Raw genomic sequence first — 12,458 nt, 5'->3', positions numbered from 1 at the left:
GTTGGTGGTCGATGGTGGTGGAGGAAGTGGATCGAGGTGATGGAGGTGGTGGTGCTGGTTTCTAGAGATTGAAGGAAAAAGAAATATAGGGACATAGAGAAAGAGAGAGACAGTAAGGAAGAGGGCAGTGAGAATGGGAGAGAGAGAGAGAGACGACGACGATGGGTGGAGGTGGGGCCATGGTGGTGCTGGTTTCTTGGTTGGGTGGTGCTGGGTTGGTGGTCGATTGTGGTGGAGGAAGTGGTGGTGATGGACGTGGTGGTGGTTCGGTATCGGTATTGGGAGACTAACACCATTTCTGACGCCGAGTATAGCAGTGCGGTTCAATTGTCCTACCCATACCTAAAAATCACAACACAATATCGAACCAATTGGTTTTTCGGTTTGGTCAGTTAAAAAACCCACCTCTGTTAAAAACAACTAAACGAAAACCCAAAGCCAAAGGGCCAAACCAAACCCCAAACAACCCTAAACCCTAAAATACAAATTCAAGACTTACTAAAACACAAAAGTCAAAGCTCACCCCAACCCTAGTCACTCACTCACTCACTCTCGAAAGTTCGAAACCTCCTTAATCCTCATTGTCTCTCTCTTAGTTTCTCAGACTCTCTTGCCGACGTCGCCATCTCACGTTGCCCTCTTTTTCTCACTCATCTCGCAGCTCTCAGTTCTCATCTCTCTCTCACTTTCTCAATCTCTCATCTGTGTTGAATGTCGAAGCCTCAAAGGTCGCATGCTCGCAGCTTCAAAACTCAAAATTATGTCATCTCTCTCACTCTCATCTCTCATTCTCCCGTCTCTCATATCTCACCCTTTCATCTTTGTCTCTCATCTATCACTACCTCATAACATTATCTCTGAAACCAGGGTTTTAAATAAATTTGGGGATTTGGGGTTTAACGGTTTAGGGTTCAAATTCCTAGTGCAATTGTGCAATTACACTAGGAATTTGATCAATTAATCAATTTAGGGTTTCAAAATTGAGTAATTGGCTTCTGGTTTTGTGTACCTTCTTTAATGTATGCTCCTGTAATTGAGCTTCTGGTTTCTGTGTACCTTCTGGATTGAGCAATTAACTTATGTAATTGAAACTGCCATTATTGTGAGAATCGGATTGGAGAACCGGACTGGACCTTGAATGGTCTAGTTTGGTTTGGTTTTCTATTCTAATTCTCAGTCTTTAGAATCGAACTGGACCGGTGACTCACTTCCAGCACGGCGCATGATTCTAGAGGTGAACCAGTCGAACCAGATTGTCCCACCCCTAATAATGAGAGGAAAAGGGGTGTGCAAATTGCAGCCATCTTATTTTTGGCCACCAAAAACAAAATCCCAAAATCCATCAATCATTTCAAAGAAAAAAGAAAAAAGAAAAAAGGAAATACTTAGGTCCACTCAAGGTGCATGAAGCCTAATGTACAGGTTAGTTATTTATAACTTTACACGTGTCAAGGTTTTTTTTTTTTTTTTTTTTTTCAAAATAAGAATCTGACTATTTGGCCTTCAATCTGTCAACTTTCGGGTAATTGAGATTTTAATAGATTTTAAAATCCATAGAATCCATCAAGATCCAAAGGAAATTGGCTGGATTCTCATGGAATTTGTTATGTGTAAAAAATCAATCTAAATCCATTAAAATCCATCACTTAATGAAATCCATAAGTTTTTTATGACACCTGAATTTCTAAGGAATCCATTAAAATCTGAGTTGGAGACACCTTGATTTATTTGAAATCCATTAAAATTCTAATTGAGGACACCTAGATTTCATTCGACTTTTACAATCCATTAACATCTCACTCCTCTCTTTCTCTCACACTCTCTTAATTTCTTTATCTGTAATCTCTCTTGTTGAAAAAGGGTATCTTACGAGATATGTCACATGGAGATTAAAAATTTTCCACACTGTTCAGTGTTTATACCCTTCTTCTTTCCTACATTTCTTCCCTTCTTTTCTTCATTTGGTGTTTGGTTGCAGAAAAAAAAAAAAATAGCTAATTAATTTTTTCTTTACTGATGATTCTCTTTCTTTACTGATTAACATATGTCATATGATTCTCTGTCTTTAATGCAGTAGTGGAAGAACATAATTGTTGGGAAGAAGAAAAGAAAAGGGAAAAAAAGAAGAAGAAGAAAACCTATAGAAATCGAAGTCCAGTAAACAAGGGGATTTATGGTGGGGAAAATTGAAATGTAAAGTCAATTTTCTATTGTTTCCTCTCTCATAATTATTAGTCATATACTCTATTTTTTTAAATAAAATAGATAAGTGTAATAATATGATTGGCCGGTGTCAGTGGGGTTGGATACTTGGATATGAAGGTGCACCCTTGAATGAAGGATTTTAATGTCTTTTTGTTTCCCTTTTACTTTCATTCTCTTTAACACTCTGAGCTCTCTCTCTAGTTTCTCAGCTCTCTATAGTCCTTATCTCAATTCTCTCTAATCTCTAGTTTCTCACCCTTTCATTTCTCCATGTGAATATGCATGGGTGATATTGCGTAAAAATATTTTAGACTTGTCACTTACCTGTTAGCACCGAAACATGAAAATTAAACATGAAGCTGGATTTGAGGTTAGAGGCCGTGCAGGGGAGATTTAAGAAAAGGATCCCTTAGCGTTAAACACAAAGCTTGGAGATTGATGCAATGCTTCAAATCTGTGACATATATGCTGCTCCAAGATCTTTAAACATGGTTGCACATTTCACGTTGCTATTAGTCTTTTGAGTTCCTTAATTAGCCATAATCAAATGATGTTTATTGTCATTCCAATTACAACACGCAACGTTGGGAAACTATGGTATTAAAGACAAATATTTCAGCCACTTTCTGCTAAAAACAAACCAAAAGTAAAAAAGCCTAAATATCTGAAGACATATAATATGGTTCATACTGAGCCACTAGCGAGGATATGGTTCAGTAATATTTGAAGGCTCATTTTTGGTCACATACACAGAGCTTTCGGATTTATCTGATGACTCTGTTTGTACCGATCCTAATATGTCTGATCCACTGCTAATTTGCATACAAAATGCAGGTCGTGTGGGTACGGAGAGAGTGACAGAATGGCTATTAAGCATAGAAACAAGTGAAGCCATGGTTGGTCTGTTAGCCACATTTTCTTGGACACATAGTAAACCAATGTGGATGCATCTCATCGTTTCAATTCCTGAACTTGTCGTCAGCATGGGGTCTATGATATTTGGAACTGTATCCTCCCTCCAATTTCTCCAAGCCTATAAATATTAAAAAAGAAATTATATATGCTACTTAATTTCCCTTCTATTTTTTCTTTTTTCGGGCTAAGGGGGGAATGTACAAACTTAATTATTTTCATACTTACATAGCTTAGAAGGTCTTCTTCATTCTCACCATTCCGGAAACTACCAATCTTTTTACCACTAACAATCTCAAGAACTAACACACCAAAACTGAAGACATCCGATTTGACAGAAAAGCGTCCATGCATTGCATACTCTGGAGCCATATATCCACTGCATGATTGTATTCAATATGTAAGTTTTTTGTTTTCCAAATGAGACCAAATGGTTAATTGCACTTCATGTTGTCTTTCTTATATAAAACTTTTGTTAATTCTATTGTAAGGCAAGCACAAAAATGTAACTTAGATTGCCATGTTTACTTACTAGGTCCCTACAATTGTCTTTGTATCTCCCTGAGTTTGATCAATGGTAAACAACCTTGCCATGCCAAAATCCGCAATTTTGGGGTTCATGTCCTCATCTAACAGAATGTTGCCAGCCTTGAGATCTCGATGAATTATTCGTAGTCTAGAATCTTCGTGAAGGTAAAGAAGGCCTCGAGCAATGCCTCCTATGATTTTATAACGTGTTTCCCAATCCAAATTTCCATGATTGATTGAATCTAAATATAATTTCGTTAGTATAGAATATAATGATTATTTTTTTGCTAGTAGAATTTTGTGTAACAAAAAAATCTATGAGAAAGAACTCTGAAATATACCAAAGAAGTAGAGTAGACATACCAAAAATGAAGTAATTAAGACTTTTGTTAGGCACATATTCGTAAATGAGGAGTCTTTCCTCCGATTTCAAGCAAAAACCTAAGAGCCTTACTAAATTTCGGTGTTGAAGTTGAGCAAGTAACATAACCTCATTCTTAAATTCGCGATCTCCTTGTTCAGAATTCTTAGAGAGCCTTTTCACAGCTATATATTGTCCGTTAGATAGCATGCCCTGAAAATTTTTAAGGAAAAAAAGAATTTAAGGAAAACAATTATTGGTAATATTTTTCTTGTGGAAGTGTTCTCTTTTGCTACCTTATAAACAGATCCAAATCCACCTTGCCCAAGCTTATTTGCATCAGAGAAATCATCCGTTGCAGATCTTATAGTTTCAAATTCATATTGCAACGATTCCACAATGCTAATTTCATCCGGATCATTATCTGAAAAGGAACATATTAATTAGAAAATGTTCAAAAATATGAAATGAGATAAATAATGCACTCTATACATCAGAGTGTGAGAATAAAACAGAGTTTTAACTTACTTTCAAGTTTCACCCTTGGATTCCTCCTCACTCTTAAGAAAATGCATATGCTGCCCAGAAGCAGAGCGACGAAAGTAATCAGGACCACAACGATGATGATAATAGTTATTTTTGTGTTACTCTTGTTTCCTGCAGAAAATCAGAACTCAGAAGGGTACTTTCCTTAAGGGTCAAACCCTGTCTCAAACAAGAAATTAAGCAAGAAAAATTAACTAATTGTAAGCCATCCATTATGTTTAAGCATATGTAGGCGTATCTTACCTTCTTTGTCTGGGGTTGGAGCTGAAGGAGATGAAATATTTACTTGCGAATCGGCTGTAGGATTGTAGAAAGGAGTGATCTCAAACCTTAAAGTACAACTGGGTTTAAGAACTCTGCCTCCTATCATTCCACTACAACATCCTGGAACTTCTGAGATGGCATTCTTAAGGCAAGTACTGCAATTTTGCTTCTCAATATCAGGAGTGCACTGCAGAAGTGCATATATTGTTTCACCTCCTGGGACAATTGCATGTCCCGCTGCATATTTCTTAAGAGAATCCCCTGCTGCAGCTTTGTCACTTAAAATACCCAACAAGGGGTTAAGCACAAGCTGAAACTGTTCGGCGTTACTTACTCTATTTTTGCTAGCCAGAGACTGAATTGGGTCCTCTTTTTTGATACCAAATATCGAGTTGTGCGAATATCGGACCATACAACGATTGGCCCATATGATGGCTTCCTTTTGCTTAGGACAATTCTGCCAGAGAAGTCCAATAGACTCGTTGAGACAAGTGTGACAGGCTTCCATCTCGAGGTCTCCTCTGCATAATGCAATTGCATTGACATTGTTGGTGTTTTGTCCCAGAGAAGAATTGTAAAAGCCGTAATTGATTTTGGTATCGGAGGAGAAGGAGTAGAGGAGGGTGTTGAGATTTTCTTGGTAGGGGCTGCCATTAGTGTAGAAATCAATGTTGGAACCTCTCCAGCAGAAGTCAGCTCCGTCAGTGCATGTAGCATCATCTTGGGATGTGGAGGGAGCAAGAAGGTTTAAGATAATAGGAAGAATGAAGAAAAGCAATGATCTTGAGCAAGCCATTTCTGTTGCCCAAGTCAAAATTAACAACTTGTCTTCAAATCTAGCTTTAATGGAGTAGCGAGCAAGCATGTATTGCGCTTTGATAATCATCATCAAGTCATCAGGTGAACAACCCACTATATACTGGAAAAAAAAATATATATTGACCAATATGGTCTCCACTGAGTCCACTCTACCTATGGTCTCAGATCTTTTTCAGACAATTAATTAAATTTTGGGTTTGTGGAACAATATTGACCAATCCCATATAGCATAGACTCGTCTAAGTCTTCTTCCCCATTTCCTCGATCGAGTCTCTTTTTTCTAACTTGATTGTAACGTAAAGTAGATATTTTCTTCCATCTTATCCTTGGACTTTTCTTAATGGTACCTATCAAACTCTTATCATTATGTGGTTTTGACGCAGTTGGAATTTAATGAGTTACCAAAGCTAAAAAGCTTTGAACCTATGAAAACAAATTAGAAAAAAACTTTTATAGGACGGTCCTATACGCTTAATGTGTATCTATCTCATTACATGACAAAAGTTGAGTAGCATCTCATTGCAATTTTTCTCGAAAAATTAGGCCAGATAATTCCTTCACGCAGCTGCATGTGGTCCTGTGGATGAATACATGCGCACTTTTTCAAAATGCTGCAAAATGCTGTAGTCAATCACCGAGGAGAAGATTACTAGGTATATAGGTCGTGAATACTTCAATATTGGCCCTATTGTTGTAGAGTTTCTTGCCATGATCTTGTATTCTTTCTGTCTTTTTGACTGTCTTAATGCAATATTATTGTTTTTTCAAAAAAAAAAAAAAAATACTTCAACATTGGTCTGATGCAGAAATTTGTGGTCCTACTCCTACTCCTACTCCTACCTAGCAAGTAGTAATTTCCTAAATAATAATCAAAATCTTAACGTACAAATCCTATCCTTCCACTGCCATGCCTTTTTTTCTTTTTTTCTAAGAGAAAATAAATAATAACTCGGGGTTGGAACCTAATGGAAAAATACACAAAATCAAGCAGCACCAAACGCGCCTAGGTCCACAAGGACCACAAGTCCACTGTCATGTATTTTTTTGTTTTTATGTTTTGGTGGGAATGGGTCGCATTAGAAAAGCCCAAAAGGCAAGATTACATACATTAACAGAAAGGCCCATTAGGTCTAGCCACACTTATTATATATAAAATCCTCAACCAAAAGTGAACAAACAACTGACAAGGAAACTTGACATAGCAGTTCTTCAATCACTAGCATGTACGCGGATGTACCCAAGTGAAGTTGTAACGAATGTGTGTTGAAATTATTCCGAATCGAATGTGTGATTTTATTCCTAGCAGATCTATATATATGCTAACACAGAGTAACAGAGAATATATGTGTAAATAACATTAACTAAATTAATGTTATTAATCTTCTTAAATTATAATGTGTAGAATTTTTAAGAGTATAAATTATCTAAACTTTATAAGGAGTTTGGCATATTCATATAATGTCTTCACGATAGATGCTTCAATTTCTTTCTTCACAGGGTGAAAAAGTAAGTTACGAGAGTTTTTTTATTTTTTTGGTCAGGAAGTTACGAGAGTTTAGTTATTCAAAACAAACTGAAAAACATTACAACAATGGGGCTGCCAATATAGTTGACCTGAGTTGCAACAAGGCAGCATAACAAGTACACAACTACACACACATATATATAGATGGATGCATGTCAGACATACATGAGTAACCAAAGCTGCTTAATAAATCCATTCCGCATATCCAGCTACCATGCCAGAACATGTTTATATATGGAAAGGTTCCCAGGAGAAGAAGAGTTGACAACTACGCAGATTATTTTTAATTCACGCGTTGCAAATATGCAATCCAGTAATATGCTTTTAACAATTTCTGGGATTCTAAATGAATTCAACCAAAATGGATTTGTCAGTTAAGATTATTTTCTCATTTAATTGTTGGCCTCCAACTCCCAATCCAGGTTTTACTACACGACTGTCGGTTTAGCAGGCAGTACCGAAACAGCCCAAGGCTTCTACTTCTGTGAAAAACGACTTATACTTGAAAGTTGCATAGTGTAATTCACCCTTTTATTAATTTATATTGTTGAATAGACACATGCATGTGGGTCCCAATGTAAGAAGAGTCTTAACTCTTAAAGGGCGATTCAATAGTCCACAGCAAACTATATCAGTTCTATTAAGAAATCACACTACTGCTAATGGATTTCGTTGAATTATTGTAGAAGTTCTTTGAATCTATTTTCAAAGTTGTATTCAAAACCTAATCTCTAGTAGACATTACCTACTCAAACACATAGCTCACACCTGTTTTTTTACATTCTGCTAGAAAAGCTAAAAGATAAATTAAGCCCATTAAACTGCATATTATGGAATGAATTTTAGAACAATCGTGATTATTGTCTGCTTATTTTATTTTCAGTAAGTCATTGTCACATATATTGTGTTCTTAATATATATATATATATATATATATATATATATACAGAAATGATCACTCGCTCACCATAAAGCGGGGAATTCTTCTCTCACTTAACCACCCACTTACCACAAAGTGGAGAATTCTATGATCGGGACCGTCCATTTTTTAGATCCATCCTTAAGGGTCGTTCCTGTAAAAAATAGTCAAATCGATAATTGTTTGGTCCTCTAAACTTTGCAGATAAATACAGTTCGTCAGATAAGCTTGAAATGATATTGACAGTAATACACTGGCTAAACAGTTTTCGATTTGGTTGATTTTTTGCAAGGGTGATTTTTGAATGATGCCCTAAAATATGGCTGGTTCCGATCATTGAAATTCGTTTCTTGGTGGTAAGATGTGCGGGAAATTCCCCGCTCTACGGTGATCGAGTGATCATTTCTGTATATATATATACAGGCTCCTTCTATTGAGGTATACCTCAACTTATTTATGTTGAGGTATGACCTTGTTGGGGCTCACACGAGTCGTTTTGTGTTGATCCGAACCGTTTGCAAGGATCACCTTCATTGATAGATTATCCTTGCAAAAAATTAGTTAAATCGGAAATTATTTGCCTATCTAACTTTGATAAAACAAATTGACGGTTTCATCGAAAAAATTTAGTTCGTCCATTTATTTGATCAAAGTTAGATAGACAAATGATTTCTGATTTGGCTAATCTTTTACAAGGATGATCTATCAATGAAGATGTAAAAAATAAACAGTTTAAATTGACACAAAACAAATCGTGTGAGCCCTAATAGGATATACCTCAATATATATATACAGCTTCAGGTGTGATCCCATTTTTAACACTATTTGCGGGAACACACGGGCTGCCGTTTGATCCAATTTGATGAGATCTTTCGGCTGAGGTTTTAATCCGCTTGACCTTCCAAATCGACCCGTATAGCTTTGAGACAAATCGTTCCAACTTGAATGAAGCAACAACCCAGCACACGCGAAACGCCAAGAGGAACCCTTCTCGATCTGCTTGAGAGATTCGGGGAAGAGATCGAATCCGGCGAGATTAGGAGAAGAAGTGACGTGAATCAGGTATGGTTTCTCTCTTCTTCTATGGGTTTTGTGTTTTTGCTTTCAGGATTTGGGTTTTTCGAATTTGGGTTTTGCTCATACTCGAATTTGGGTTTTCCTATTGAAATTGGGGTTTTTCGAATTTGGGTTTTTTTGTTATTCTAGAAATTTAGATTTGGGGTTCTTACCTTTTTATTATGCTAGGAAATCCATTTGTTGGTAATCTAATTCTCATTTGTTTTAAAACAAAGGTGCTTTCATTTGGTTATGTTGCAAAATTTGGCTTGACAGGATATACTTTAATGTCGAAAACGTACATGAGGTATACACTATGTGTTGGACTAGCACCTAGGTACATGCTTCTATAATACTCTTTTTTCCCCTGTTACTATTAACATGTCTGATGCAATTATGAGCATTCCTCCACTTTATTTTGTTAACTTGTTATCTCATTTTGTTTATTCACTTTCCTTAGTGGTTGGATGTAGATTTCTTTCCAAAATAAAACAAGTGGCTGGATTTCTCTTTCATTTTGGCTATTATATCATTGTGGCCTGCACAAGATGTGTAATGCATGTTCTAGGAAAGCAAATCATTTCAATAGCTCTGTTTTGAGATCGAGTTTATAGTATGACTTGGAAGCATTCCGCATTTTGCAATATGCATTCTTATTGTTGGATGTTTTTCTGTTTATTTTAATGTTCATTTTATATAGCAAATTGAATACCTCATGTTCTTTATATCAATATTGTTTTTCATTGATTTGGATAATCCTAATAAGTTAGCTATACACATTGTATTTATTTAATCATTTCATCTTGATTTCTTTTTTTGTTTTCTTGTAGCTGCTATATGCAAATGATTATGCAAGTTGTGTTCTCAACACGCTCACTCTATTTTAGGTAAGTTCCAATTATAATTTCAGTAAAATTTAGTCAATTACGAATGATTATTGCATTTATGATTTCATTCTTGCATTTAACAAATTAAATATAACAATAATTGTAAACTATTTTGTTGATCATTGCAGTTCAAAGAAGAGTCATGCAGTACGGATGAACATCTGCATGTTGCTTTAGATATGCAACATGCATGGACTAAAATCAGTCCCTTTTGAGCAATAATGGAGTAGATATCCAACCAAACAACTATGCTATCTGCCAAATAAGACAGCCTTGCAACTATCTAGCACAACTATGCTATTAGCGACGATTATGAGTCACTGTCGGTAATGGGTACGTAGTGGTATACAAACAGTAACAAGAAGCTGCTTAATTAATTTATCAGTTAATTCTTCGATCCACATATATCCAGCTACCAGAACACGCATATATATAGAATTGACAGCTGATTAGTTTTCAGATAGCTAGGTAGATAGCAGAAAGGTAGGAAAATTAGCCTGTGACCAATATATATAGTTTAATTGCACTTGCAATCCTTCCAAAACAAGGTGCAAAAAGTAATTATGAGATTAATTTATTTATAACAAAACTATATTAATAAAAACAGTACAGCAACGACGATGCCAAGACAACCTTGCAACTTAATTGGTACGTAGTACAATTACACAATAAACCACTATAATTGTATGTCATATATATATGGAATAACAAGAAGCTGCTTAATAATTCCACAAAGATCCAGCTACCAGAACGTGCATATATATATAATTGACACCTGATTAATTTTGAGATAGCTAGGTATCTAGTAGAACGGGAACCGTTGGAAATTCAGTAGACAGCTAGGAAAATAAGCCTGTGGCCAATATAGTTTGCACTCGCAATCCTTCCAATACATGGCTATAGCAGCCCTTAAGCATCTCATGCAATCATCCCCAGTTATATCAGGAGTACATTGAGCAAAACCATAAATTGTCATAGAACGACTGATTTTGGCTTTCGCTGTAGCGAATCTTAATGGACGTTCATCACCATAAGCCGCAATAGCAAAAAGTTGATCCACAAAATTTGGAAATTTGCGATCATATTGAACCATATTGCGACCGGTGGGATAATCATGTTGTTTAGTGCAGAAAGTGCTTCCTACTTCATGGTTTTCCAAGGACCAAAAATCTCGGTCCGAATATTTTATTACACAGTGCTGAGACCATGTAATGGCTTCCCTATGGTTAGGACAGTTTTCGTGAAGAGTGTGGGACTGAGAAACGCAAACCTTGCAGTCCTCGTCGGTAACAAACCATGGACAAAGGTACATGGCATAGGCTGTTTCAGTACCAGTACTATTATCAGGTCTAGTTTGGGAGAAGTAAAACTGCGATTTGGTGTTGGAGGCCAACAAGGGAAAAGTTGAGGAAAGGAGAACATCTACGTTGCTGTCAAACACAGGGCTTGGAGTAGTTGCATTTCTAAGACAGTAGACGGTGGCGCCGACAAGGGGGTAAACAAGGTCGGCATGCTCTACCAGTATTATTATCAAAGGAAGGATTATAATAAATGAAATGGTTTTGGCCCAGTTGTAGTTGTACTGATGATGATCAAAATGTGCCACCATTTCTGATGAGTCTGCACCTAATTGTAACCTAGCTAATTAGACTTCAGTTACTTATAACTTATAGACTTATAGCTAGCTTGTACTAATATTTTAAGTTCATATCTAGTTTGGGACTACTGACTTGTTAATCAGCATCTTGCGCCGGCTAAGCTCGAGTTTAATTGGACCGATCGAGCATTTTAACAACTAGCTAGTTTGAAAAACTATATATATAGTGAACTTCTTAGTTTTTCACTATTTCACGAACTGGTATTCATGCGGTAGTCTTGGCCTTCGGTCACTAATTAATTAAGAATAGTGTCAATTCATGTATGCAAAGTCTTTTGCAGCTAGCAGAGAGGAAATTAATAAATTAATAATTGTTAATTTACTGTTGATAGTAATTAATGTCTTTTGGTATCATACTAGAGACCAACAATGGATCCCATTTCTCTCCTAACCCATTTGTATCCTAACCTTCCTAACTTTTTAATAGATGAAGCCATGAACATGGTTAAGTTAAGATCCAACGGCTCACAATAATCGTCACTTTACTTTTTATCTTCTTTTAGAGAGAATAGAGAGAATGGAGAGAAAAAATCAAAAAACAGAATGAATCTCTGCTTTTATTATTGTGATTAGAATTGAGCGATACGTACGTACAGTGAGGCATAGCCTTTTATATATGTCCTTAACAACCTAGGAAGTAAAACTAACTAATTGCATGTACTGATGTGGCAAAGGCAACATGGCATACTAACTGCAGCTGACTCTCTATATATCTAACAGGTATTAAGAAAATAGAAAAGACTTTCAATCCACTTTATATACTTTTAAGAGATAATTAA

At 36.2% G+C, this 12,458-nt stretch overlaps 3 protein-coding genes across 3 annotated transcripts; 1 reads left to right on the top strand and 2 right to left on the bottom strand.

The window, feature by feature from the left end:
* Positions 1–2,738: 2,738 nt before the first annotated feature.
* Positions 2,739–5,771, bottom strand: LOC147298627 (cysteine-rich receptor-like protein kinase 26). The gene is made up of 7 exons (XM_086245204.1): positions 4,796–5,771; positions 4,535–4,663; positions 4,303–4,430; positions 4,009–4,219; positions 3,650–3,887; positions 3,346–3,496; positions 2,739–3,238 (listed from the first exon to the last, which is right to left on the bottom strand). The coding sequence occupies exons 1-7, from the start codon at positions 5,703–5,705 to the stop codon at positions 2,903–2,905; spliced, it is 2,103 nt and encodes a 700-aa protein (XP_086101330.1). The 5' UTR covers positions 5,706–5,771; the 3' UTR covers positions 2,739–2,902.
* A 3,253-nt stretch (positions 5,772–9,024) lies between these two features.
* On the top strand, positions 9,025–10,412 carry LOC147298626 (uncharacterized). Its single transcript, XM_086255810.1, has 4 exons — positions 9,025–9,141; positions 9,372–9,472; positions 9,966–10,022; positions 10,151–10,412. Exons 1-4 carry the CDS (start codon positions 9,025–9,027, stop codon positions 10,197–10,199), a joined length of 324 nt encoding a protein of 107 aa, XP_086111936.1. The 3' UTR covers positions 10,200–10,412.
* A 412-nt stretch (positions 10,413–10,824) lies between these two features.
* On the bottom strand, positions 10,825–11,631 carry LOC147298625 (antimicrobial ginkbilobin-2-like protein). The gene has a single exon (XM_086255746.1). The coding sequence runs from the start codon at positions 11,629–11,631 to the stop codon at positions 10,825–10,827; it is 807 nt and encodes a 268-aa protein (XP_086111872.1).
* Positions 11,632–12,458: the final 827 nt, after the last annotated feature.

This window comes from Dryas octopetala, chromosome 1, assembly GCF_963921425.1.
Source record: "Dryas octopetala chromosome 1, drDryOcto1.1, whole genome shotgun sequence".
Lineage (NCBI taxonomy): Eukaryota > Viridiplantae > Streptophyta > Magnoliopsida > Rosales > Rosaceae > Dryas > Dryas octopetala.
Note: the sequence above shows the minus strand (reverse complement) of the source record. Positions and strands in the feature narration are given on the sequence as shown.